Genomic DNA, 26,249 nt, shown 5'->3' with positions numbered 1-26,249 from the left:
TGATGTATTCCCATTGTTTTTTGTTCTTGCTTAATGTAAGTCGCTCTGGATTAAGAGCGTCTGCTAAATGCCTAAATTGTGTGTGTGTGTGTGTGTGTGTGTGTGTGTGTGTGTGTGTGTGTGTGTGTGTGTGTGTGTGTGTGTGTGTGTGTGTGCGTGTGTGTGTGTGTGTGTGTGTGTGTGTGTGTGTGTGTGTGTGTGTGTGTGTGTGTGTGTGTGTGTGTGTGCGTGTGTCTCACACACACACACACACACACACACAATTTAGGCATTTAGCAGACACTCTTAATCCAGAGCGACTTACATTAAGTAACATTAAAGCAACTTTATACATGTACGACGTGTGTGTGTGTGTGTGTGTGTGTGTGTGTGTGTGTGTGTGTGTGTGTGTGTGTGTGTGTGTGTGTGTGTGTGTGTGCGTGTGTCTCACACACACACACACACACCCTCACACACACACACACACACACACACACACACACACACACACACACACACACACACACACACACACACACACACACACACACGTCGTACATGTATAAAGTTGCCTCATCACTGTTAACTGGCCACACTTCAATAAAGACCCCTCTCTGGCCTGACGTCTCTTCAACACTGTACTAAGCTCTGGAAACTATGCTTTTATTTTATTGTCTTTATTATCACATGTAAATGTAATGATTGATATTGAGTTTGAGCTGTTTAAAGCCATTAAGGCCGATTATTCAAAAAGCTTTCTGCCAAAATAAATTTTTGTCAGCAAATAGGTGATGAATTTGTGGGTCCTTCTCCATGCTTTCCCAGGTTAAAGGCTATGTGAACGTAGGCTATGATAACGTACTGTAGAGTGTTTCCAGGTCTGATCATCTCTACAGTCTACACATCTGTGGACTTCAAAACATACAGTAGGCTACTTACTGTATGTTTTATTTTATTTTATATATATGTTTTTATCCCACGATTTTGTAACCCATTTTTCACCCCTGTGTCAATCATCTAATGTGATCCTGGGCTCTACACACCCTCCGCCAACCTGGGGAGAGCAACGGACTTAACTCATGCTTCCTTCATGCTTGAGTGTCCAAGTTGCTCCTTTACACCTTACAGGGGGGAGTTTCCCTGGTTGGACGTAGCGCGTGGAAGGAACACGTTATTTCAACCAGTTCTACTGTATGTTTTTTTAGTATGTTTTATATTTGAGTAGGCTACATTACACTCAAACAATAGGTGAACTCCACAACGACAAAGTGAACATGGCTAATATACTCGACTTAGAGTGCAGAATTATGAGGGACAATATAATTATACACAGACTCCCAGTCCCAGAAATGAAAAAATTAAACTGACCATAAACCAGAAGAACTTGTAAAGACATTTATGTTGGATTAATCTGAGTTCCCAGAAGTTTTATTCACTGTGGTTCGTGCACACAAAAATGATAAATGTAATAATAATAATAATAATGAAGATGCATGGCATGTTAAAACAAAGCATACTTATATTAATGGTTTTGTTATTTGTTGTTGTTGTTTGTTGTGTTTTTTAGGACGGTGGAGAATTTGACCACACCTGTTTATCACAATGACGAATAAAGGATATGATATGTCTAAAACGTTCAAATCCATCGACATCATGTCCGTGGTCATCTTCAGCCTGGTCTTGGTGCTCGGCGTGTTGGGGAACGGTGTGGTCATCTGGGCGACGGGCTTCAGGATGAAGAAAACCATCACCACCGGTTGGTACCTCAACCTCGCTGTGGCTGACTTCCTTGTTACAGCGATCTTGCCCCTCCAAATCACACATAGAGCTCTGGAGTCTGGACTACCACTGGCCTTTTGGCTGGTTCATGTGCAAAATGGACAATATGGTTTTCCACGTGAACATGTATGCCAGCATCTTCACCCTGGTGGTCATCAGTGTGGACAGATGTGCATGTGTGGTGTGTCCAGTGTGGTTCCGGAACCACCGCACCGCCAGAAAGGCATCCTGCGTGAGTCTGGGAGTCTGGGTGCTGGCCTTGGCTCTGAGCACCCCTCACTTCATCTTTAAGGACACACGACCCTCCTTTGGTGATAGATTCTGGTGCTACGACAACTATGCACACGTCGCTGACTTCGATAGGCGTACACCCGGAGAGATGCAGTTGCATGCATTCCGATCTAGGGCCATGGATGGTCATCACTCGCTTTCTCGTGGGATTCGTGGTCCCTTTCTCCGCCATCGTCTCCCGCTATTCTGTCATCATCTACCGGATCAGGAATATTCCATTGCTGGCCAGCCAATCAAGTCGCTCCTTAACCCATTCTGACCGGGCACCCATTTTGGTGTCAGCATCATGTCATGCTTTAGCTATTGAAAAATAGCAGATCTACAAGCTCATATCGCGCCACCGAGTGGCGCGATACGAGCTTGTAGGTCTGCTATTTTTTTTTAAACGAAGACACTTTTAGAATCTGATCTCAGGTCAGAATGGGTTAATAATGAAACTGTCAGGATGTAATAGACATTTTTAGAATCTGATCTCAGGTCAGAATGGGTTAAAAATCATAGCTACTGTTATCGCCGTGTTTTTCCTGTGCTGGATCCCCTATCACATCATATGGCTGATTGATGCTGTGAATTACCCATTGTTCAGTGACACGATGCGTCTCCTGCTCGGGTTCGGGAGACCCTAGCCCTGGAACATGACTGCCATGATGATTATCATGACAGTCATGCAGTAACTTTGCCCTGTTTTTTGCGCTCGCTGCATTTACAAGATTTCCGTATATATAAACATTCAGATTTCAAATATAAAGTACTCACAAAGTGTCCCACGGGTGTTAGTTAGTAGCAGCGCCAGCGATTAGAATTGCTGCGTCCCGCGTTGTTTAATAAAAAGCATTTTTGTCCGAGCTCCCCGGCTACTTTTTTCAAACGGGGTTCGTTTGGGAAATCCACAGTTGCACACCGGGAGCGCACTCGCCTATTAGTCTGTATTGACAGGGCGGTCAGCGTACCTATATCGAACACACCGAGTGCCACCCTCCTCCCGACCGATAGGGGCGCGTAGTTGAAAGCCAATGGCAAAATAACACCTCGGAAACAACGCGGGATGCAGAAATTCTAATCGCTGGCGCTGCTACTAACTAACACCCGTGGGACACTTTGTGAGTACTTTATATTTGAAATGCGAATGTTTATATATTTTAATTATTTGTAAATGTAGCGTTCGCAAAAACCAGGGTGAAGTTACGTCATGACTCTCGTATGAATACGAGAGTCATGTTCCAGGGCAAGGGAGACCCATATCCCACGCCCTGGCGCTCCTCAACAGCTGCCTGAACTCGCTGCTGTACGTGTTCGGTCAGGGTTTCAAGGACGTGTTCCGCAGCACGTCCATAATAAGGGTTCTGGAGGAAGCCTTCGCTGAAGAGACGCACATCGACAGCACATCCACAGCACATCCACAGACCCAGCCGTCGCCTGCCCAATGATCGCCCCCCGTCTGAGATAAAGGGTAGCACCGGTCCGCCCGGAACCCAAGACCCGAGCCCCTAATCGAGAACCAGGCCGCACCGAACTCTCAGAGACTTGAATTCATGGATTTTTTTTTTTTTTTTTTAGCTCATTCCTATGAGCCAATAATTTGACAAATAGCAGCAGTTGAGACTTATTAGCTTAAAAAATAAAAAAATAACAAACTATCCTGGAATTCAAGTCTCCATGGGGTGAGTAGCCTAATTGGTAGAAACAAGGTCATTTTAGGGGTGAACTAATGGGGTGACTAATTTCTTCTCAGTATCCTTATTCAATCTTATCCTAATCCAATTATGTTCTCAAAGTGAAACCATGATGAAAGGTAACAGTTTATTTTCTTATGTGTACATCATATATGGAGCTTTATGCAAAAGATTACCATAACACCAACTTCTCTACACTGTAAACCAGTGAATGTGTCAATAACAACAATGGTATATTATACCATTGTTGTTATTGTTATTGTCATTGTTATTAACTACGGTTGTTGTTGGTATATATGTATATGTGATATGAATGTGTGTAGATGAGTGTATACACCTATAGGACAACATAATATATACGATTTATATAGCGCTTTTCTGGATACCCAAAGTCGCTTTACAGAAAGAAGTACAGACATATTTATTAGAAAACTATTTAAAAGGTTTAAAAGGTTAAATACTAGAAATAAAAATCAAAAGAGGGACAAACAAGAAGGGGGTGTGTGCGTGTGTGTGTGTGTGTGTGTGGGGGGGGGGGGGGGGGGTTATGTAGGGAAAGCCAGTTTGAAAAGGTGGGTTTTGAGTGTGCTTTTGAACATTTCGAAGGTGGGGGCAGCTCTGATGTGGGTTGGGAGTGAGTTCCAGAGAGAAGGGGCAGCCACTGCGAAGGCCCTGTCTGTCTCCCCATGTCCGTTTGTTGGATTTGTGGGGTTCCAGTTGGTTGGCAGTGCTTGACCTGAGGGAGCGGGAGGGGACATGGCGGTTGATGAGTTCAGAGAGGTAGAGGGGGGCCTGGTTGTTGGATGTATGCACTGTGTAGGCTAGGCAGATAGATCTGCTACACGTGCACAGATGGACTCCAGGGGTAGGGCCAGACAAGCCTATGGCTTCTCCCTAGCCCCTATTCGGATCGGACAGGACATGAGCTACGGACACTCAAAGAGAAAAGAAGGGGAAAAAACGATAAAAATGAAAAAAAGATGGAAGGTATGTGTTACAGTGTTAGTGACAAAACAAACATTAACCGCTGTCCATTGTCAATGGGATTTTTAATGTCTGTTAAGGAAAAACTAATATTAAACCTGTATATCAAAAAGAGTGAGCGTCCCTCAATGGCGTACTACATATCCAGGTTGTATGAGAATGAATGTTTGCATGTATTTGAGGAGAGACGGGCCGTGTATCAGAGTGTGTATCAGATAAAAGAAGCAGCGCTTTGTGGGTCCTTTAAATATATATATATATATATATATATTGACTGGAAAAGACTCGCTCACCGTATAGAAAAAGAAGTAAAACTCCTTAGACTGAGACTTAGAAAAATATATTTTCTTTTATTTTATCATGCTGTGCTCATGGTGCTCTGTGCTCATGGTGCAATTAAAAAGCATAAAAACCTTTAAATATAGAAAATTGTAAAGAGGTGCTCTTTGGAGAGGGTTTTGTACTTTCAGGTCAAAAGTTATTTTAAGGTTCAATCCCTTTGTAAATATCACAGTGGGATGACAATAAAGGTTTGTGAACTTAAAGAAGGCACACAGCAACGCTGTTAAGTTCAACAAGTAGAAAATAATTTATTCCATCAAAAAAGTATACGGCTTTACAAAAACGCTGTTGACCAACGTGTTTCGGCCTGAGGCTTCATCAGGGTCCACTTTGACAGGTGTACTGTATGTTAAGGCGTACAGTGTACCTTGGTGGGTTTGAGTGCATCGATATCGCGTACATTTAGGGCTCCAACTACATTATTTCCTTAGAGATTATTCCATTGATTACTTTTTTTTGTTTAATTCAACGAGCTTTATTTCAATTATTTGATTAAGCATTTAAGTTCTATGTTATACTTTGTCACACAACGTTGTCATGCATGATTTAAAATAAAAGTTCAGTTGTGACCATACATATTCAGTTTTCACTATTTTGATTTTTATTGGTTTGACCCAAAATGGGGATGAATGTATTAATTAAATCAATTAGTCTAATTCATTACTGCATCAAATAATTGAGTTTTTATTTATAAAATTGATTAACGACGTCAGCCCTGTTATACTAAGTTGCACAACAGTGTTTGAGTTTGTAGATCTGCTAGTTTCAATATTTCGGGATCTTTCATTATTTGGGAAGATTTTGCCTATAATTGCATCTCTAAAATAGGGATTGATTCAACAATGGGTTAATTTATCACCTTAATGATTAACAATTATTTTCCTTCATAATTTAAATGTATTAGTTGGATTAACCGTTGCACTCCTAGATGGATGTTCCCTTCTCTACATGTTCTTCTCTTCTAGAACAATGTGGACCCTGTTGTAAACAAGTGTAATGCTTAATTGGGTCGTCCACTCACAGTTAACAGTCTTTGTATTGAGTTTGTGCTTGAAATGTACTGTAATTCTACAAACTGTTAATACATATTTCAATCAATCAATCAATCTAGAAACAGACAGTACCCGAGACCAACAGTAGGGGGAAGCAATACTACACCAACTGGCGTCTACTCAAACTGGTCAGGAGAAGAACTCAGTTACCCACAATGCAGTTGTGAAAACAACATGGCGTTGTGTTGTCTTGACTGTTGACACTTTAACATACAGAGACAAATAATACGTGTGGTTTCAACATACAAAGAAAAGTAAAACGTGTGGTTTCAAAACAGTGTGGTCCTTAAGCAGCAGGAGGACGTTTGTTAGCAGCTCAACCACTGAAACGCAGCAGGTAAGATGAACTGATTCACGTTGTTTCATCTCTTTGTCTTTATTGACTCATCTTTTAAGATGAGTTTGTGTTATATCTGCTTGCTTGTTGTAAATGTGTTCATAAACAACCAGTAGTTATTATTGTGTAGGCTACGGTGCTGTTTGCCTAAATGTAGACCTTCGATCGTAAATGTATTTTCCATCTACGAGAGTCTATCTCGTCTTTCGTCCTAACCCCCTGCCCTTGAATGGCTCTGAACATGTACATATCATGCAAGATCTAAGGTGCAATACTGCTGCCCCACTTGTTCGGTTTATATGCGCCTAGCATTTAAAACCAGGAGATAAAAAGGTGTTTTAATCCATTCTGTCGCGGACTCTGTCATCCATCTTGGATCTTTCCTCTATTGCAAATGCGCAACAGCGCCCCTGGCGGTCAAGGTTGCGTAGACAGTTGCACTCCTTTGGAGAGACTTTGCTTGATTGATTGAAATATTGATTAACAGTTTGTAGAATTTACAGTACATTTCAAGCACAAACTCAATACAAAGACTGTTAACTGTGAGTGGACGACCCAATTAAGCATTACACTTGTTTACAACAGGGTCCACATTGTTCAATTCATCAAAACATTTAGAGACATACAAATAGACACTTCTATGTAGTTAAAGAACAGAACAGGAATTCATCATATAAACATAGACATAGACACATAGACGATGAAAGTTTCCGAGACAGTGGATTAAAACCCTTTTTTTATTGAAAACTACGGACCCACGGGTTCTAAACGGACAAGTGGGGCAGCAGGGTAAAAGCACCTTAATAGATGTTGCATTTTTACATGTTCAGACTTCAGAGCCATTCAAGGCCAGGGGTTTTGGGTTGTGTGTGTGTGTGTGTGTGTGTGTGTGTGTGTGTGTGTGTGTGTGTGTGTGTGTGTGTGTGTGTGTGTGTGTGTGTGTGTGTGTGTGTGTGTGTGTGTGTGTGTGTGTGTGTGTGTGTGTGTGTGTGTGTGTGTGTGTGTGTGTGTGTGTGTGTGTGTGTGTGATGACTTGGTCATATTGTTGTAACACCGTTGTAACAAATCTTACACAGTATTGTGGTGTTAGCCTGGGTTCCAGCCTGATTCGCTGCGCTCCGCAGTAGCCTGGAGGAACCCAGGCTATTTTATGACTCTTGAAACCAAAGTGTTTCCAATAGATGAATTGGTTGTAGTTTTCTTGTTGACCAAAGGGCGGCTCTCTATCCTTGGTCTAGATCTTGGCTAGATCTGAACAAAAGATCGGTGTTTATAACAAAGTACAAGACAAAACAATAAAGAGCATCAATGTCAAATGGAAATGGAATGTTTCAAAATATACGTTTTAAACATATTTGTTGGAATCCTGAATTAAAATAGTTATACTTTATTTAGTTTAAGTTAAGCATGACAGAGATTAAAATAGGGTGCATTTTGCATCCCAAAACGCAGTTTATAGTTAAGGGATGCAATAAAACAACGACCTCTGCATCCACGGGATGCACTACTGTAGGCTACTACTGTACTGTTTTTTATTCTAGTTTATTTTGCTAGCTTTAGTTATAATAATCATTTCTTCTTCTGTTTTCTACATGAATATAACCACATTATAAGTATAACCATATACAATGAAATGGGAGGTAAATGCTGCAATTTGTAAAAATATGACTCCTTGTGGGACACATCAAATGTCCCTGGAACTCATTTCTAAAAGACCATCCCTGCATCCCGGGACTCATTACATTGAAAACCTATTTACATCACTTGCATGATTTATTTCCCTAATACATGAATCCCGTAGGCTAATCTCCAGATTCACATGTTGGAGAGTTGTGCTAACACCGCTAGGTCTCCAGTTATTAAAGTCCTTCCTTATTCACTTTATTTCAGAGCGGTGTGTGGAGTCCAGACTGCAGGTGAAGATGAACTCTCCAGACTCAGCCAGGGACGTTTCTATTAAACAGGAACCTGAAGACATTTCTATTAAACAGGAGGAACCCGAAGACCACTCGCACCTCAGTAAGTTTCATGTGCTCTTCCTTTCTTTGATATTTTCTGTTCTGTAGGGCTCAATGTCTTGTTTTCACTATGCAACAACAATGGTAAAATATATCATGACACCTATAATATCCCGATTTGAAAAACCATTGGAATATCTCTCACATTTCATTTTGAAAGATATTCTATTTAATGTTTAGGACTTTCAAACGAGGAAGGGTATGGCCTGGTCAGCCTGCAATGACATGCATAAGATCTGGTCATCCCAGCTTAGTAAGATGTGTAAGTAAAAATATTTAGGACGACCGTTGAGCCGATTCTACTCTATGGCTCTGAGACATGGACACTTTCAAAGAAATTAGAGAAACGGTTGGATGGCACTTACACCCACCCGCCTTCTAATGAGAGCGCAAAATCTGTCTTGGAAGAGCCACCCATCGACTAATCTAATATACGGCAACCATCCCCGTGTTTCTTCATTAGTCCGATCCAGAAGAACACGGTTTGCCGGCCACTGCTACAGAGTTGACAATGAGGTTATATCTTCCCTTCTTCTCTGGAGTCCTGCCTCAAAGCAGACCAGAGGTAGAAAACTGTCGTTCCCTGATGTCATCGCTATAGGGACACATGCATCAGTAAGCAGGAACTGGGGATGGCAATGAAGGACCGGAAAGTCTGGCGTGGCATTGTGAAATCCATGATCTCGGCCGTGGTCGAAAAATGATGATTATGATTTAATGTTTATTTTCTTATTACATATCCAAAAGCAACATTGTATTTTGCACAACACAGATCTTTATGGTGTGTCTCTGTAGGAGACGAGACGAGGTGTCTAGAAATGGCTCTGTGAGATAACACAGATCTTTGTAAGTATAGTGGGTTTAGGGAACCCCTTTTGGGGTTCTTGTTGCCATGTACAGTACTAGTATATAGCATAATATTTTTTGTAATATTTGAGGGCCCTCTTATATTCAGCCATTGGCAATGAATTTACATCAGACGTGTCTGACGTAAATGATGGTGATGTACGATGATAAGAGCGCCCCTCACTTCACACAGGTGTGACTTTTAAATATTTTCAGTAGTCAGTATTTAGAGGGCGTTTTCAAACACAAAAAAGTATTTACAGTCTGCACTTTCTCAGTCGTAGTAGTTTACAAAACATTACTATTATGTTTGACACATTTCTATGAAAGAAATACTTGCTTGGCCGACTGGCAGCGTGCACACGTTTTTAACTCAAATCTTTGCTTCTGGGGGGTCCCTGGAATGACATATTTTCAGATGGGGGTCTGTGGGCAAATACAGATATTTTTGGGGGTCCTTGACATGATAATGTTTGAGAACGACTGACATAGAAACATGAAACATGTTTTTCAGAAAACTGTCAGGATTTTGAATACATTTTGTAGAATCGAAATCCATAACTCATTTTGGGGTAAAGTAAATAATATATAATCTCAGATTATCTAACATGAATCTTGCTAAATCATTCAGAACTGTAATAACCTGTAGTTAGTAACTTTAGTCAATCATATCTTGGTAGGTAATAGCACATTACATGGAACATGGAAGAAAAACGGATGGATTTACATTGTAGGAATCCAGTGTTGACTATGATGATATTCTTCCTGCTCCTAGACATCCTGCACGTGGTGGTGTGCAAAGAGGAGGATTCTCCAGGCCAGGAGAGGAGCCCCAGTCTGCTCCAGGAGGAACCAGAGCCGCCGCCACACATCAAAGAGGAAGACATCTCTTCCCACTGCTCTGAAGTTGAAGTTGAACTTGAATCTGACTCTGAAGTGACTGAAGACAGTGATGATTGGGGGGAGACCAGTGGAGGTCAGTCACCTGGGGGTTAAAAACAGTGACGGGAACTACATGTGTGGCGGGAAACTCGGGTGTTGACAAAACGACAAAAAAAGAGAGACTATCAACCAAAATTAGTTTGCAGTTGCAGTTAAGGCCTTTTCATAGTCTGGTTTTTCGGTGGTGAGATGACCACCGCTTCGGTGGTGAGATGACCACCGCTCTGGTGGTGAGGTGACCACCGCTCTGGTGGTGAGGTGACCACCACTCCGGTGGTGAGATGACCACCGCTCCGGTGGTGAGGTGACCACCGCTCCGGTGGTGAGATGACCACCGCTCTGGTGGTGAGGTGACCACCTCTCTGGTGGTGAGGTGACCACCTCTCTGGTGGTGAGGTGACCACCGCTCTGGTGGTGAGTAAAAACAGAGAGAAGGGCGGTGGTGGTGGTTTTCTCTTCACCGCGGCTTGTGACGTCATGTTGTAGTTTGGTGGTCACCTCACCACCGAAAATCCATACTATGAATAACGCTTTATTGTGCATAGCCAAAATGCAATTATAATATTATTATTAAAGTTGTCCTTTTTAGGAAAAGTGGAACGTAGAAGTGACTTTAGGTTGAGTCCCTGTCTACATAGGAAGGATAGTGTAGATCTCAACGGGCCTGAAACTTAAGAGAACTACAGTACGGACAAAAGACAAGCGGTTATACAGCTGCCATTAATAGGGCTGTTGATTGCCAGGTCAAGTCAGGGGTCAGGCTCAACGCACATTTTTAACCTGCTCACTCGCACATTTAAAACGGTCTAGTTAAAAACTAGAAGAAATGCGTGAGAACCACTCACATAGAAACATTTTCTTTTTTCAGAAAACTGTCATGATTTAGAAGACATTTGTAGAATCGTTCCCAGGTCAAAATGGGTTAATTAAACGCATCCTCCGAGAGATCGGTCTGATCTCCAAGCAAGTTGGAGCGACGAGCGAGCAACACACTAAATCGTGGATTTATTTTGGCCGGTCAATTTGAGATGAAAAGGTTACTAGTAGGCCTGTATGTATGTATGACGATCAACATTATTAGAGCGTGGTCTAACTGTTCACACGGGTGTGAAGGGAGTTATCGTCGTAGATCATCATGACATAAACTAGATGCTATGCCTATTTGCTCAGACACTATGACGTCGTCTGCCATTATCCCATTTAGGCCTGACGTCGAAAAAAAAAAAAACGTTCGCGCTGAAAGAATATATACCTATTCAAAGATTTGTGCCGCATTTTTCAGGTTTTTCAAAAATAGCAGACCTACAAGTTCATAGTTCATAGTAGATCTGCTATTTTTTTAATAGCTAAAGTATAACAGAATGCTTGAAACACCAAAAGGGGTTCCCGCCAAAAATGGCTTATTATCCACTATATCAGGGGTGGGAAAGGAACACTATATTTCCACACTCACTCCAGAGGGCCACGCTGCATATTACTGTTGTAGCAAATATAGCAGGTCAAAACGCGTCGCAATGCGACACGTAATCCTGAAAAGTTAAAAATGTATTATATTTCAAATGCCTTTAATTATAGTTGTGTGTTATAGTTGTTATATGTGTGTGGGTGTGTGTGTGTGTTTCTGTCTGTTTGTATTATCTATTGAATGGACAATTGGGAATTGAATGTTTGTGTAAGACAAAAATAGACACTAAGCAGATTTGCTCCGACACTGACGTAAAATTCTCCATTCATTGTCAATGGGAATGTTATGTTTGTGTAGGACAAAAATAGACAGTGAGTCGATTTGATCTGGATTAGTGGATGGAAATAGCTGGAAATCACAGCATTGTTTTCAGCCTAATTATTCAGAAAGCCACAGACCACAGAAAATCCATTGAATGTTGCATATTTGTCCTCTCAATTAAACAAATAAAGTAAAGTAAAAGTTCAAAGTTTTTGCGTGAAATTGAAGGTCAGAAAACAAAAATGTATGTCGCCAAACGTTTAACCTTTAACCCAAACACAGGCCTTGGTGATGGATGCTTTCCGAAAATGTCTGTACTCACACCATTTTTATCCTGCCTCTCCCCTTCGCTCACCCTCTCTCACCCCCATCTCTCTCTCTCTCTCTGGCTCTCAGGAGTGACGTCCCAGTCGTCCCAGACTCAGTTCTTCTCCTGTACCGAGTGTTCATACTCCTTCACGTCTCAGGTCTTCCTCCATAGACACATCAGGGCTAGACACAACGACCACTACTGCCAAATGCTGAGGAATGGACAGATTACCTCATCGATTACCTCCGTAACCAGCCAGAAACGAGGAGACGCCGACGAACCACCGAGACCGTACCGCCATCCACAGTTTGCCGACACTTTGACTGAACTAGAAGAAGCCCAGACACATCGCCAGCTGACGTTCACAGCTAACAAAACGCACTTCTGTGAACACTGTGACAAGTGTTTCTACAGGTCATCTGACCTGAAGAAGCACCAGCGTGTCCACACCGGAGAAAAACCTTTCCACTGCGAACACTGTCACAAGAGCTTCAAGCAGAACGATCACCTGAAGACGCACCAACGTGTTCACACCGGGGAAAAGCGGTTCCAGTGTGAACAATGTGACAAGAGTTTCAGCCAGGCATCCGACCTGAAAAAACACCAGCGCGTCCACACCGGAGAAAAACCCTTCAACTGCAAACACTGCGACAAGAGTTTCCGAGAGTCGGGTTCCCTGAATAAACACCAGCGTGTCCACACCGGAGAAAAGCCTTTCCAGTGTACACAGTGCAGCAAGAGTTTCACCTATTCGTCCTCTCTGAAGAAACACCAGCGCCTACATGTCGGCGACGAACCTCGCTTCCACTGTGAACACTGCGACAAGAGTTTCCGAGAGCCGGGTTCTCTGGATACGCACCAGCGCGTCCACACTGGAGAAAAACCTTTCCAGTGTGACCAGTGTAGCAAGAGTTTTACCCATTCGTCCTCTCTGAAGAAACACCAGCGCGTACACGTTGGAGATGAACCGTGTTTCTACTGTAATCATTGTGACAAGAGTTTTACCGCAGAATCCTCTCTGAAAACACACCAGCGTATCCACACTGGGGAAAAACCTTTCCACTGTGAACACTGTGACAAGAGTTTCAATGTTTCAAGTAATCTGAAGGCACACCTTCGTGTCCACAGTTCTCAGAGGACAAAGAAATGTACACTGTAAACGGGTGGGACAAAAGTACCAAAGACTCGGGTCACATGATCAGACAGTAGACACTAGTGATGTTAAGAGTTAATCGATTAATTGCTGTTGAGAAATTAGTCAATTACAGTTAACAATCGGCAGTAATCGAAAATTCTGCGTCAATTCACCGAAGCCTCCATTCTCCATCTTTTTCTTTTCTTCTTACAAATCCTGACACCAATTTATTTTCAGTGTTAACCTTAACAATCCATCAATCTTGACTATTATTTTAGCTAGAGGATGCCATTGCAGTCATATCTATTGTAAATTATTCTGGTGCTATTCATACAGTAGAACTGTTTTTATTTATGTATATTTATTTCCTAGAATTTGTACTGATTTGAAATGAATCAATTCATGTTTCAATCAATTCATGTAATGTGAACGTATGTAACCTTTTCTGTGTTTTTATTACATGCCAATGGCTTTGCCCTAGCCTCGGCAACTTCACAGGCGTATGCATAGGCTCAACTTAGATAGCATTTTATGTAGACATACCACTCTATAGTGTACTACACGCATTCATAATCCAATGATATAGATATTCCACTGTTAGATCAAAGATCTATGTCTATGATGACTATTATTCTTGTATTTGATGTATTACCATGTTTCTGTTCTTGCTTACTGTAAATCGCTCTGGATTAAGAGGGTCTGCTAAATGCTTAAATTGTAAATGGGAGGCACTATTAATTCATTGTACTCATTAAATCACAGCTGACAGAGGTGGGGAACCTTGCATGTATTATGACTAACACCCGGACTGGATCCTCAATTTGACAATTTAGTTAAAACACACACGGCGTGCGCGCTCTGCTCTGCTCGAGCACTAGTCAAGCAGAGCTGTAACAATCTGCATGGAGTTTTAAATACATTGGGGGTTTTTTTTTCCAATGAGTCACATTTCTTTCTCAACCTTTTTCATGTGAAGAATTATAGTTCCAGGGACCCACCTCAGAAGCAAAGATTTGAGTTAAAAACATTTGTTGTGAAAGAATATATTCAGATTTGTGCCACATTTTCACGATTTTTCAAAAAAGAATCTACGAATGCCGCGCTACGAGCTTTTTTTCAATGAGTTGCTGCTCAAAAATCAGCAATTTTAGGCATGTGTGCAACAAACATGCCAACTGTTTTAAAGTATTGTACAGTAACAACTAAAGTCTGTAATGTTTATGTTGTTTATGTTACTAAAAAACTATCTAAAATAAAGGGATTTAAGATCATTACAGCTGGGCTGTTCCCTGAGTCCAGTGCATTCTGTCGCACGGAGCCGCCATTGGACTGGCCCCATGAAGTCAACAGAAATGTAAGTTAACTCTCCAATTTTTACCATTATAGGCCTACTGCAACAAACTACTATAAAAAAACTGGTATCATTTTCAAAGGTAATTTAAGAGGCAACATTTGTGAAAATGGCCAATCTACAAGCTCAATGTGACATTGGCATTGTTGAGCTTTTAGATCGGCTATTTTCACTATTTATCTGTGGAACCCAAACAATCTAATTGTAATGGCTCAACTCCCTTTACATTCTCATTATGGGGGAGTCCCACTGTTTGGTGCTCCATATCACAGTCTTTTGTGCCAATGCTGGCACCGGTGCCAAAGGTTGCCTACCTACCCCATATAATAATAATAATAGATAATATAATAATACTATAATATAATAATAGAGTCCTGATGGACTCTGGTCAATTTAATAGCCTATAGGTATAGGTGGTTTAGGTGAGTTTTCTTTTTTTTTTGGGGGGGGGGGGGGGTTACATCAGGATTCCAGTGGTGGAAAGTAAGTAGCCTACATATTTATTTAAGTACTGTTCTTAATTAACAAAGAAGCAGAAAGCGCCGTTTTGTTTTGTTTGTAGGCCTATATTCAATTTCAAATATATAAAACGTACGTACGGTCCCTTGCCAGTGGAGGGCAGCATTTTACACTTCGCAGTGTGTACAGCCTGCCGGAACCAGAAGGAGAGGCGACGGTGTTATTATTATGAGAGAAAGATAAATGAAAATCATCATATGGTGTGTGAGCTCCGACTGACTGATGTTACTTTACAATACAATGACATTATAAACACTGTTGTTGAGGACGGTTAGCAGCCCTGCCCAACCAACCTTAAACACGGCAGGTAAGATGAACTGATTCATGTTGTGTTTTATACAAACATCTAACATCTTTAGCCCACGATTTAGAGACTCGTAGCGGTACTCCCCCTCCGATTCTGACGATATCACTCTCTGTAGATTCAGGGTCGGATCATTCATTCACTCCTTTATTTTTAGTGCCGACAAAAAGTCGGTTCGGGAAGGGTCCCCGAACAGACTTTAGTGTTCGGCTCTATTAAAGTCAATTCATACTTCATAGTCGTACTCCCTCCACGGCCGAAGCTTGTAAATATTGGCGGTCCTTGACATGAAAGTGGCCGGGAATCAAGCTGCGCTCAGCGGATACACATCTGACTGGCCCTCGCTGTGGAGGTGTGTCCTCCAGCCAGCTGTGCTGTGCTGTTCAGTGTGGCATGCATACTATCATCCGACAGAGCATTGCTCCGATGTGCGCTGCGGGTCGGGAGAGGGTTTGATTGATTGATTGAAATATTTATTAACAGTTTGTAGAATTTACAGTACATTTTAAGCACAAACTCAATACAAAGACTGTCAACTGTGAGTGGACGACCCAATTAAGCATTACACTTGTTTACAACAGGGTCCACATTGTTCAATTCATCAAATATTGTTGCGGTTAGGTTTAGGTGTCTGCCCCGGGGGAGGTTAGGGTTAGGGTGAGGGAGGAGGAGGTAGGTTGTCGTTCGGACCAATGCTCCGTCGGATGAAAGTACTGCACTCGTGGTAGCCCCCCATGTCTAACCAATGCTTAGCCCTGTAAACATGACCCTCGTATTCATACGAGGGTCATGACGTAACTTCACCCTGGTCTTTGCAGACGCTACATTTACAAATAATTAAAATATATAAACATTCGCATTTCAAATATAAAGTACTCACAAAGTTTCCCACGGGTGTTAGTTAGTAGCAGCGCGAGCGATTAGAATTTCTGCATCCCGCGTTGTTTAATAAAAAGCATTTTTATCCGAGGTGTTATTTTGCCATTGGCTTTCAACTACGCGCCCCTATCGGTCGGGAGGATGGTGGCACTCGGTGTGTTCGATATAGGTACGCTGACCGCCCTGCCAATACAGACTAATAGGCGAGTGCGCTCTCGGTGTGCAACTGTGGATTTCCCAAACGAACCCCGTTTGAAAAAAGTAGCCGGAGAGCTCGGACAAAAATGCATTTTATTAAAGAACGCGGGACGCAGCAATTCTAATCGCTCGCGCTGCTACTAACTAACACCCGTGGGAAACTTTGTGAGTACTTTATATTTGAAATCTGAATGTTTAAATATACGGAAATCTTGTAAATGCAGCGGCTGCAAAAAACAGGGCAAAGTTACTGCATGACTGTCATGATAATTATCATGGCAGTCATGTTCCAGGGCTAACCAATGCTATGTCTAACAAAAGTATGCCTCCCAATGGTACTGAAGTTTCTGACTTTTTGACGACACAGACCATGGGGTCCTGTTCCAGCAGTACCATGCCACCTGGTACGCGGACATACATAAAACATAAACAACGTGGATAACGCTTGTCTGCGCTCTTTGACGACTTCGTGTGAGGGCTTCTGAATCTGTGAAGTATAAGTACCTATACATGCCGCTGCGAATATCTCCTGTGGCGCGGAAGCCGTTAAGTATTTTTAATCTTTGTTTGACCGATTTGGTCGCTTTGATTCTTCTCTTCCTTCCTTGTTTATTAACACCTCATTGTACCGCCTATCTGGCTAGCTAGTGGCGCTATAGCTATGACAGAGCAGATCAGAGGCAGGGACGTAGCCGTACAAGCCAACCGCACACCGGGAGTCGGTACAATAAACGGTAAACAAACAAGAAGAATCAAAGCGACCAAATCGGTCAAACATAGATTAAAAATACTTAACGGCTTCCGCGCCACAGGAGATATTCGCAGCGGGATGTATAGGTACTTATAGTTCACAAATTCAGAATAACTCAAACAAAAAAAGGCCGTCAAACGCCGCAGATACGATCTTAGCGAGCATATTTATGTCCGTGTTCCAAAATTCCCATACGAAAATATAGTTATGAACAGGGACCCTACATAAAACTCATCAAAATTTCAGAAAAGCTTTATGGAGGGTTCCGAGAGGGGCTACACTCGTGGTAGAGTGGTGTGTTGTGTTGTCCGTTGTGGTGTGTTGTCTGTTGTGTTGTGTTAATTGTCTTGTCTGTTGTGGTGTGTTGTCTGTTGTGTTGTGTTAATTGTCTTGTCTGTTGTGTGGTGTCACTGGTGTGTTTGTTGTGTTGTCTTTGTCTGTTGTGGTATCATGTGGTACTCAGTTACACAGACGGGTTGTGTCAGTGTGTGCATGGTTTCAAATGCGGCCTGTTAATAACGTGATGCGTTGTGGGGAACAGAGGTATCTTGTGTTTTTGAGTGGTGCTAGACACTCCTGTAGACAGCTATGTATGTCCCTGTGTCTGTCCGTCCGAGTACGGAAATAGCGTTTGTTGACCACCATGTGTCACTGTTGCGCAGCCTAACACACACACACACACACACACACACACACAAACACACACTCCAATGTGGGAGTCACATGGTTTGAAGACACAACCTTGTTGCATGGGGAGGGCAGAAGACAGCCAAACCATGTGACTCCCATTGGTAATGCATTGAGGCGGCCATGACACACAGAACACACAGGACACAACTTGTGTCTTAGGTGTGAGTGAGGCCTTAAGGCCTATTCATAGTCTGGATTTCCGGTGGTGAGCTGACCACCGCGACCACCGCTGACCACCGCAAAATAACGTTGAGCGGTGGTGAGTAAAAACAGAGAGAAGGGCTGGAGGCGGTGGTTTGCTCTTCACCGCGGCTCGTGACGTCATGTTGTAGTTCGGTGGTCACCTAACCACCGAAAATCCAGACTATGGATGAGCCTTTACTCTTACAACAACACTGCAGCCAGACCGCACGGCCAGCGAGAGGCAGCCAGCTACTGCCCGCTCTGCGGAGCTCACCTTCCGGACACAAGCATTTGGAAATTGGCTTGTGTGTGTGTGTGTGTGTGTGTGTGTCTCTTCCAAGCTCCCGGTGTTTCCGCTTGGCTTCGACGCCGACGAGTCGAACCCCCTTTTGAACGTAACGTCAAAGGGGTTGTGTCAAACGCGTTCTGTGCTCATCAGTGTATCAAAGACAGCCATCACTTTGATAGCTGTCGGCTTGAGAGCTGCAGCGGATTCTGCTTCTACCCCAGTATGCCTTTGACGTTCTAAGAGGGATCAATTAAGAGCTCCAGGCGAGCTCCCTGCAATGAGTGTGATGTTTATTTCCTTCTCTATCCTCTGCAATCCTAGGAAAAATGAAAGACAGACTACCTCTGTTGTGTATAGTACTGAAAGAAATGGTCTGTTACTATGTTCTTAATATTTGCCTCGCATTCTAGGATATGCTAACACAGCTGAACCCGGATTCAGGATCTTTGGAGCCCGATCTGCTGTATATTATATATTCTGTTCACAGAAGTTCTGGACTGAGTAGCCTACCACACTGGAGTTAGTAGTTAGCTCTGGCTTGTTCTTTATTTCCATGCCTTTGCCTTACTAATCCACCCAAAATCTACCACTGTCTGTCATGCAATTTGACTCGTATTCCCCTTTGAACTTCAATCAAAGGGGTTTGCATCAAACACATTCTGTGCTCATTATAGCTTCGCTTGGAACCTCAGTCTATGCTCTTAGCTCGAAGAAGAGGATAGGTGTCCATCGGTAGAACTTCAGCCGTCCAAAAACGGTGGCGAAGTATGGAGTCAAATTAGTGTCATTACGTGAAATTGAAAGGTTTCCGAATCTGTAATGTGACTCCATAGAGAAGACCCTTTTTGCAGTATCGTTTCCAAAAAGTAAAGGTATTTCTGGCGAGCTACAGATGATAAACTTAGGAGAGGCACGTACATTTTTAGACGGCAGTGAATCAACTGCTTAAATTGGGCTTAAAGGTATATTCAGTGATTTCACTCAAAAAACCTTAGGTTTCGTTTTTGGCTGCGGGACCCAGCCTTTCGTCCAATCAGGATAGAGAGTCAAAAACGAAACCTAAGGTTTTTTGACCCCCAGGGGTTAACTGGGGACAGGGAGGAACTCCTTATATGGTCAGCACACTCTATAGTAGGGAGGATTATCACAACAAAACAAAAAAATAAGTGATATTTGAATTAAGTGAAATCACTGAATATACCTTTAAATTGCTTATTGTCAGCCTGTGGCCATGAGTCAACCCCCGTCTATTACCGATTCCGTAAGATTGCATTGGGAAAACATGGCTGACTTCATAAGCTATGTACGGTAAGTGGGTGTTTGCGCTCCTCATGCATTGAAGGAAGCATGAGATCAGTCCGTTGCTCTCCCCAGGTTGGCAGAGGGAGTGTGCCGCCCAGGATTACGTAGACAATTGACACTGGGTGGAAAAAAAAGGGTTACAAAAACCGAGGGATACAAATTAAAAATAAAAATGATAATAATAATATATTTTGTCTCTATCAGACCATTATTTTGTGCTTGACTGTACCCCTGTGTGACCATAAACATTTGATGCTGTGTCAAAAATATTTGAAAACTGCACAAAAAAAAGGGTATTTATTAAATATAGTAGACTATATAATTTAAATGTTCAGATTGGTTAACAGACTTGTTTGCACAGCAGGAGTCGACACCTTTCATACATTTTTCCTTAACTTAAGTTAAGCATGAGTTCTTTACCATAATATCAGGATTCACGTTTTGGAGAGTCGTGCTAAGGCCATTTTGTCTTTACCTTCTACGAATAGTATTATATTGTTATTCTTGACACCACTAGGTCTCCAGTTATTAAAGTCCTTATTCACTACATTTCAGAGCGGTGTGTGGAGTCCAGACTGCAGGTGAAGATGAACTCTCCAGACTCAGCCAGGGACGTTTCTATTAAACAGGAACCTGAAGACAATTCTATTAAACAGGAGGAACCTGAAGACCACTCGCACCTCGGTAAGTTTCATGTGCTCTTCCTTTCTTTAATGTTCTGTAAGGCTGCCACAATGTCTTATTCTCACTATACAATAATAATGGCAAAATATAGCTGCACTGAGAAAACTGTTTTGCCTTTCTTCGTCCTTTTTCCTCAAACTTGACTACGGTAGCGGTGGTCTCAAAAACATAAGGGAAACTTTGACAGGAAAAGACTCGCTCATCATATATAAAAATAAGTCAAACTCCTTAGACTGAGACTTATTTTATCATGCTCTATGGTGCTCTGTGCTCATGGTGCAATTAAAAAGCAAACGTTTCGGTCCTCAGACCTTCGTCAGTGCTATATGGTTTTCACAGACAAATAACTTACTCTTAAAGAGCTCCAAAACAATACAGCTCAGGTGCTGAGAATTACTAATTGGTGGCATCACCAGATTGTGGGCGTGGACAATACAGAAAGGATATACAAAATCACAGTTATATAGGAAACAAATATTGCATACATCACATGTTGACAGACTTATACAATCACTTTTAGAATATAACTTTTTCCTTATAGCACTGGAGGGAGAGATCTTCATTCAAGCCACCTGGATTGACAGACTTTAAATAAAAAATCCATCTAGATTCAGTTTGGAGGAGTTTAGTGTCTAAATCACCCCCTCTTCTAGATTTCTTAATTTGATCAATGACTGTGTATGACAGATCAGAAAATATAGCTGCAAGCAGCAATAACGGGACCAATTGCAATCATGTTATTCTTCTCCTCCTAGACATCCTGCACGTGGTTGTGTGTAAAGAGGAGGATTCTATTGAACGGGAGAGGAGCCCCAGTCTGCTCCAGGAGGAACCAGAGCCTCCACACATTAAAGAGGAACAGGAAGAGCTACTTCAAAGACCAGAGGAGCCCGATGGATCAATTTTGACATTAGTGAAAAGTGAACATGATGATGATGATGATGATGAAGATGTCTCTTCACACTTTTCTGAAGTCGAAGTTAAACTTGAATCTGACACTGAAGTCACTGAAGACAGTGATGATTGGGAGGAGGAGACTAGTGGAGGTTAGTCATTGAAAATCACACTCATGTGAAGTGAGGGGCACCTCATTTCTTTAAACGAACATTGTACTCTAAACAAACATTAAATGTCCATACACTTGGCTGCCACATGACGTCACGTGGGGGTCTGGTTTTTTACGTCATTAAAAGTCCATAGACTTGACTGGCATATGACGTAATTTCCGAAAGTCAGACATTGGAGGAGCTAGCGCCCCTCGAATACTACATGCGTGGGTAAAACTGTGAGTTGGCATAATGACTAAATTGGAGGGAGAATATAAAGATGAATAATTAAATAAAGTGATTAACGGAGATGATGGAGGCTTTTCAATTGTTTCAATGGAGCGTTGCAGTCCCGCCCCCTTGAGAGACCCGGAAAAGATATCCCGTTAATTTTCCTCATAGACTTTTCAGAAAGTATTTATTTAAAGACGTTTATGACGCGGACAAAGCCAACTCGTGACAAATCATGACAACAAAAATCTTCGGGCCAAACAAAGAATTAGAAAGTAGAAAAAAACGGCACTTTTTTGTTGTTTTTCTTCTTTGTAATTATTTTTTTGGTCCAAAATATTGTGTGTGTTGGCATGATTTGTCACGACAAGAGTTGGCTTCGTACGACGCTTAAAAGGTCTTTTAAATAAATACGTTTTGAAACGTCTATGTGAAAAATGCATTGGGATTCATTTCCTGGGCCTGGCGTCGTCATGAAAGGGGGCGGGACTGCGTGACACTCTATACTGACCGTTTATAACCCCCCCCCCCCCCTCTCTCTATCCCTCTCTCTCTCTGTCTCAGGAGTGATGTCCCAGTCCTCCCAGACTCAGTTCTTCTCCTGCTCCGAGTGTTCATACTCCTTCACGTCTCAGGACTTCTTATATAAACACATCAAGAGGAGCCACAACGACCTCTACTGCCAAATGTTGAGGAGCAACGGACAGCAGGTCACCACCTCGGCAGCCGCCAGTCAGCAAATCATTGACTCCGTAACCAGCCGGCAACGAAAAGCAGACACGGACCAACCGACATCATCCTCCGCTCACGAAGAGCAGTCCACCAAGGCTTCAGCCGAACTGGGGGAAGCACCGCCGCCGCCGACAACAACGTTACCCGGCAGGAAACCCCACATCTGCAAGTTCTGCGAGAAGGGCTTCGGCAAGTCGGACAGCCTGACGAGACACCAGCGCGTCCACACCGGAGAAAAACCCTTCCGCTGCGAGCGCTGCGACAAGGGCTTCAGTCAGGCGGCGCAGCTCAAGACGCACCGCCAGCGCTTCCACAACACGGGAGAGAGGAAGCCGTTCCGGTGCGAACGCTGTGACAAGGGCTTCAGTGTGCTGAGTCATCTGAAGGTAGGGGCCGCACTGCGACCAAGGGCTTCAGCGTGCTGAGTCATCTGAAGGTAGGGGGGCCGCACTGCGACAAGAGCTTCAGTGTGCTGAGTCATCTGAAGGTAAGGGCCGCACTGCGACCAAGAGCTTCAGCGTGCTGAGTCATCTGAAGGTAGGGGGAGCACTGCGACGAGGGCTTCAGCGTGCTGAGTCATCTGAAGGTAGGGGGAGCACTGCGACGAGGGCTTCAGCGTGCTGAGTCATCTGAAGGTAGGGGGAGCACTGCGATCAGGGCTTCAGCGTGCTGAGTCATCTGAAGGTAGGGGGAGCACTGCGACGAGGGCTTCAGCGTGCTGAGTCATCTGAAGGTAGGGGGAGCACTGCGACGAGGGCTTCAGCGTGCTGAGTCATCTGAAGGTAGGGGAGCGCACTGCGACAAGAGCTTCAGTGTGCTGAGTCATCTGAAGGTAGGGGAGCACTGCGACAAGAGCTTCAGTGTGCTGAGTCATCTGAAGGTAGGGGAGCACTGCGACGAGGGCTTCAGTGTGCTGAGTCATCTGAAGGTAGGGAGCGCACTGCGACAAGAGCTTCAGTGTGCTGAGCATAGAGTTATATATCTATAGAGAAGACACCCGAGTTCTCCTCCCATCCACTTGCATTAAGTTGCTCAAAAGCGCATGAGGCGGATTCACTCCTCCTTCCTGGTAGGAACAGAGTGCATTCTGGGACGGATTGGCCCCAAACACATGAACGCGCTGCCGTTGACTATCATTGTGCCGTTTGTGCGCGTTCACGTATGAAACATTCGTTCACGTGTCATGGCCCCAATCACATGAACGTGCGCAATGATAGTCAACGGAGCAGCGCTGGCTCGAGCTGCACTACCAAATCCGGCCACTATGTCCATTTCGCCTCAGGGTTTCCTCTGGGTGCCTTCTCTAGAAATATATACTCTAAGGGGCTGAGTCATCTGAAGGTAGGGGCCGCACTGCGACAAGAGCTTCAGTGTGCTGAGTCATCTGAAGGTAGGGGAGCACTGCGACAAAGGGCTTCAGCGTGCTGAGTCATCTGAAGGTAGGGGAGCACTGCGACAACAAGAGCTTCAGCGTGCTGAGTCATCTGAAGGTAAGGGAGCGCACTGCGACAAGGGCTTCAGTGTGCTGAGTCATCTGAAGGTAGGGGAGCACTGCGACAAAGGGCTTCAGCGTGCTGAGTCATCTGAAGGTAGGGGAGCACTGCGACAAAGGGCTTCAGCGTGCTGAGTCATCTGAAGGTAGGGGAGCACTGCGACAACAAGAGCTTCAGCGTGCTGAGTCATCTGAAGGTAAGGGAGCGCACTGCGACAAGGGCTTCAGTGTGCTGAGTCATCTGAAGGTAGGGGCCGCACTGCGACAAGGGCTTCAGTGTGCTGAGTCATCTGAAGGTAGGGGCCGCACTGCGACAAGGGCTTCAGTGTGCTGAGTCATCTGAAGGTAGGGCGATATGGTGATGAATATCGTATCGTGATAAAAAAAACTCTCCACGATATGCCTTTTCAGAGATATTGTATATATAGTGATACAGTGAATGCTGCATTCTATTATTTGCAGTTCTATACCATAACACTAAGGTATACACGTCTTTTCTAATCAAACTGTGGGGAGTTAGGTCCTTTTCAAATATATCAAACAAGATTGCTGTTATTAAATTCTTATATATTTTTTTGGCCTTTCCTTCTTCAGCAAGACAGCAATGTTCTGTCTTCATTTCTGACTTAACCTAGCATCTCGTTTGGAATATAAAGGCTTCTAGAAAGACTTTAGATGGCACAGCGTGAGGTAAGAACGGAAGATTATGCCTCCCGGTTTTGGGGGGTAATGGAAGATGGGGCTTTTCGCACTCTAGCTCCATTATTATGAAAGATTCACCGGCAAAAGAATTGTTTTCCCCCGCCAAAAAAACGTATTTGTCGGGAAGCAACGTTGGCAAAATACGTATCCTACGTTTATTCAGTTGTATAAATGTGTTTAATCCGATCTAGTGGAAAGGCTACTCACATTAGCTTCGGATGGCTATCTGTTGTTAGCTTAGACAGTGGCTGTGCCATCTTTGATTGTGCATGCGCGCACATGCGTGCGCACGTGCACAATTGCGTGCAATCATGTGCACGCTTTCAGTCGCTTTAGTCTCCAAATTCCCCTTCCAGGCGGCATTTCTGGTCAAAACAACGCTTATTGCGCGGAGCCTGGCGGTCGTAGTAATGGCGCCGGCCTGTACTGATCATGCTCCAGGCAGACAATATCATCCGGCCGAGAGTCAACACACGCCATTAAGCTGACACAACAACCGGTAGCGGTGTTTTGCATCTTCAAAATAAGGGTTGACCGGCGCGATATCCTGGCATGTCAAATATTTATCCTGGCGGGGAAACGGTTAAGTAAGTTGAACAATAACCCCTAAAAAAATATCCTGATATTATATTATGTTATCGACCCACCCCTTATCCGAAGGACCACCAGCGCGTGCACACCGGTGAGAAACCCTTCCACTGCAAATACTGCGACGAGAGCTTCGCCTGGTCGGCCACGCTGAAGAGACACCAGCAGTACGTCCACACGGGCGCCGACAACCCCGACCCCTTCCGGTGCGAGAGCTGCGAGAAGAGCTTCACGACGGCCTCCTCTCTGAAGAGACACCGCGCCGTCCACGCCGGAGAAGGGCTCTACCGCTGCGAGGACTGTGACAGGACCTTCAGTAAGTTGGGTTCTCTGAAAACGCACCGGCGCATCCATTTCTTCCAGGGAAAGAAACGCTCCACCGTGGATTAGCTCCCACTGGGGGAGGATCACACTGGACGGTCGGGTATTATTCTGGTATAGGAGGGAGGTGGTTGGGATGTAAGATATTATGGATGTTGTTAACAGTTTAACAGTGATGCACAGGACGGAGATTGATTAACAGGACGGAGATTAATGATATCAAAACCGAACGCATCGATCCACAGCCTGGGAGCGCCTGTTGCGCAATCCTCGATGTCGCACGACAGTGGGATGTCATCGAAAGTCCCCCCCCCCCCTGTTTAGCCAACGTGACCGAAAATCTTAATCTTAACCCATTCTGACCTGAGATCAGATTCATACGAGGTTTCCACTGGACACACACTGGTCTGATTAATAACTTGCGATCTAAATCATCCCGTCTAATTCCAAGAAAAGATTATGTGTTAGAAGCCCCCCCCCCCCCCCCCCAAATTGCTGGGCACATTTATTTACTGGATTAATAACCCTGGACAATTAAGGTGTTAAAACACCATTGCACATAAAAACGACTCC

General features: G+C 43.6%; 2 protein-coding genes and 1 pseudogene across 3 annotated transcripts; all 3 read left to right on the top strand.

The window, feature by feature from the left end:
• The first annotated feature begins 1,632 nt into the window (after positions 1-1,632).
• On the top strand, positions 1,633-3,476 carry LOC310856018 (chemerin-like receptor 1; annotated as a pseudogene). The gene is made up of 2 exons: positions 1,633-2,286; positions 3,274-3,476. The product of its transcript is annotated as a chemerin-like receptor 1 (transcript).
• Positions 3,477-6,280: 2,804 nt separating this feature from the next.
• Positions 6,281-13,611, top strand: LOC310875660 (uncharacterized protein). The gene is made up of 4 exons (XM_083788953.1): positions 6,281-6,437; positions 8,328-8,456; positions 10,077-10,277; positions 12,366-13,611. Exons 2-4 carry the CDS (start codon positions 8,360-8,362, stop codon positions 13,436-13,438), a joined length of 1,371 nt encoding a protein of 456 aa, XP_083645079.1. The 5' UTR covers positions 6,281-6,437; positions 8,328-8,359; the 3' UTR covers positions 13,439-13,611.
• Positions 13,612-20,445: 6,834 nt separating this feature from the next.
• Positions 20,446-25,755, top strand: LOC310872574 (uncharacterized protein). Its single transcript, XM_083784559.1, has 4 exons — positions 20,446-20,564; positions 21,320-21,610; positions 22,406-22,959; positions 25,428-25,755. Exons 1-4 carry the CDS (start codon positions 20,468-20,470, stop codon positions 25,743-25,745), a joined length of 1,260 nt encoding a protein of 419 aa, XP_083640685.1. The 5' UTR covers positions 20,446-20,467; the 3' UTR covers positions 25,746-25,755.
• The last annotated feature ends 494 nt before the right edge of the window (positions 25,756-26,249 follow it).

This window comes from Protomyctophum parallelum, assembly GCF_964188405.1.
Source record: "Protomyctophum parallelum genome assembly, chromosome: 1".
In the NCBI taxonomy this organism is placed as follows: Eukaryota; Metazoa; Chordata; class Actinopteri; order Myctophiformes; family Myctophidae; genus Protomyctophum; species Protomyctophum parallelum.
The sequence above is the reverse complement of the archived record's forward strand: the minus strand, read 5'-3'. Positions and strand labels throughout refer to the sequence as shown.

What these genes read in the sequence shown, in the direction of transcription:
- LOC310875660 (XM_083788953.1), top strand. Translation starts at nt 8,360, where the DNA reads ATGAACTCTCCAGACTCAGCCAGGGACGTTTCTATTAAACAGGAACCT. An exon ending in CGAAGACCACTCGCACCTCA is followed by an intron (nt 8,457 to 10,076) that starts GTAAGTTTCATG and finishes TCCTGCTCCTAG; the next exon opens with ACATCCTGCACGTGGTGGTG. An exon ending in TTGGGGGGAGACCAGTGGAG is followed by an intron (nt 10,278 to 12,365) that starts GTCAGTCACCTG and finishes TCTGGCTCTCAG; the next exon opens with GAGTGACGTCCCAGTCGTCC.
- LOC310872574 (XM_083784559.1), top strand. Translation starts at nt 20,468, where the DNA reads ATGAACTCTCCAGACTCAGCCAGGGACGTTTCTATTAAACAGGAACCT. An exon ending in TGAAGACCACTCGCACCTCG is followed by an intron (nt 20,565 to 21,319) that starts GTAAGTTTCATG and finishes TTCTCCTCCTAG; the next exon opens with ACATCCTGCACGTGGTTGTG. An exon ending in GGAGGAGGAGACTAGTGGAG is followed by an intron (nt 21,611 to 22,405) that starts GTTAGTCATTGA and finishes TCTCTGTCTCAG; the next exon opens with GAGTGATGTCCCAGTCCTCC.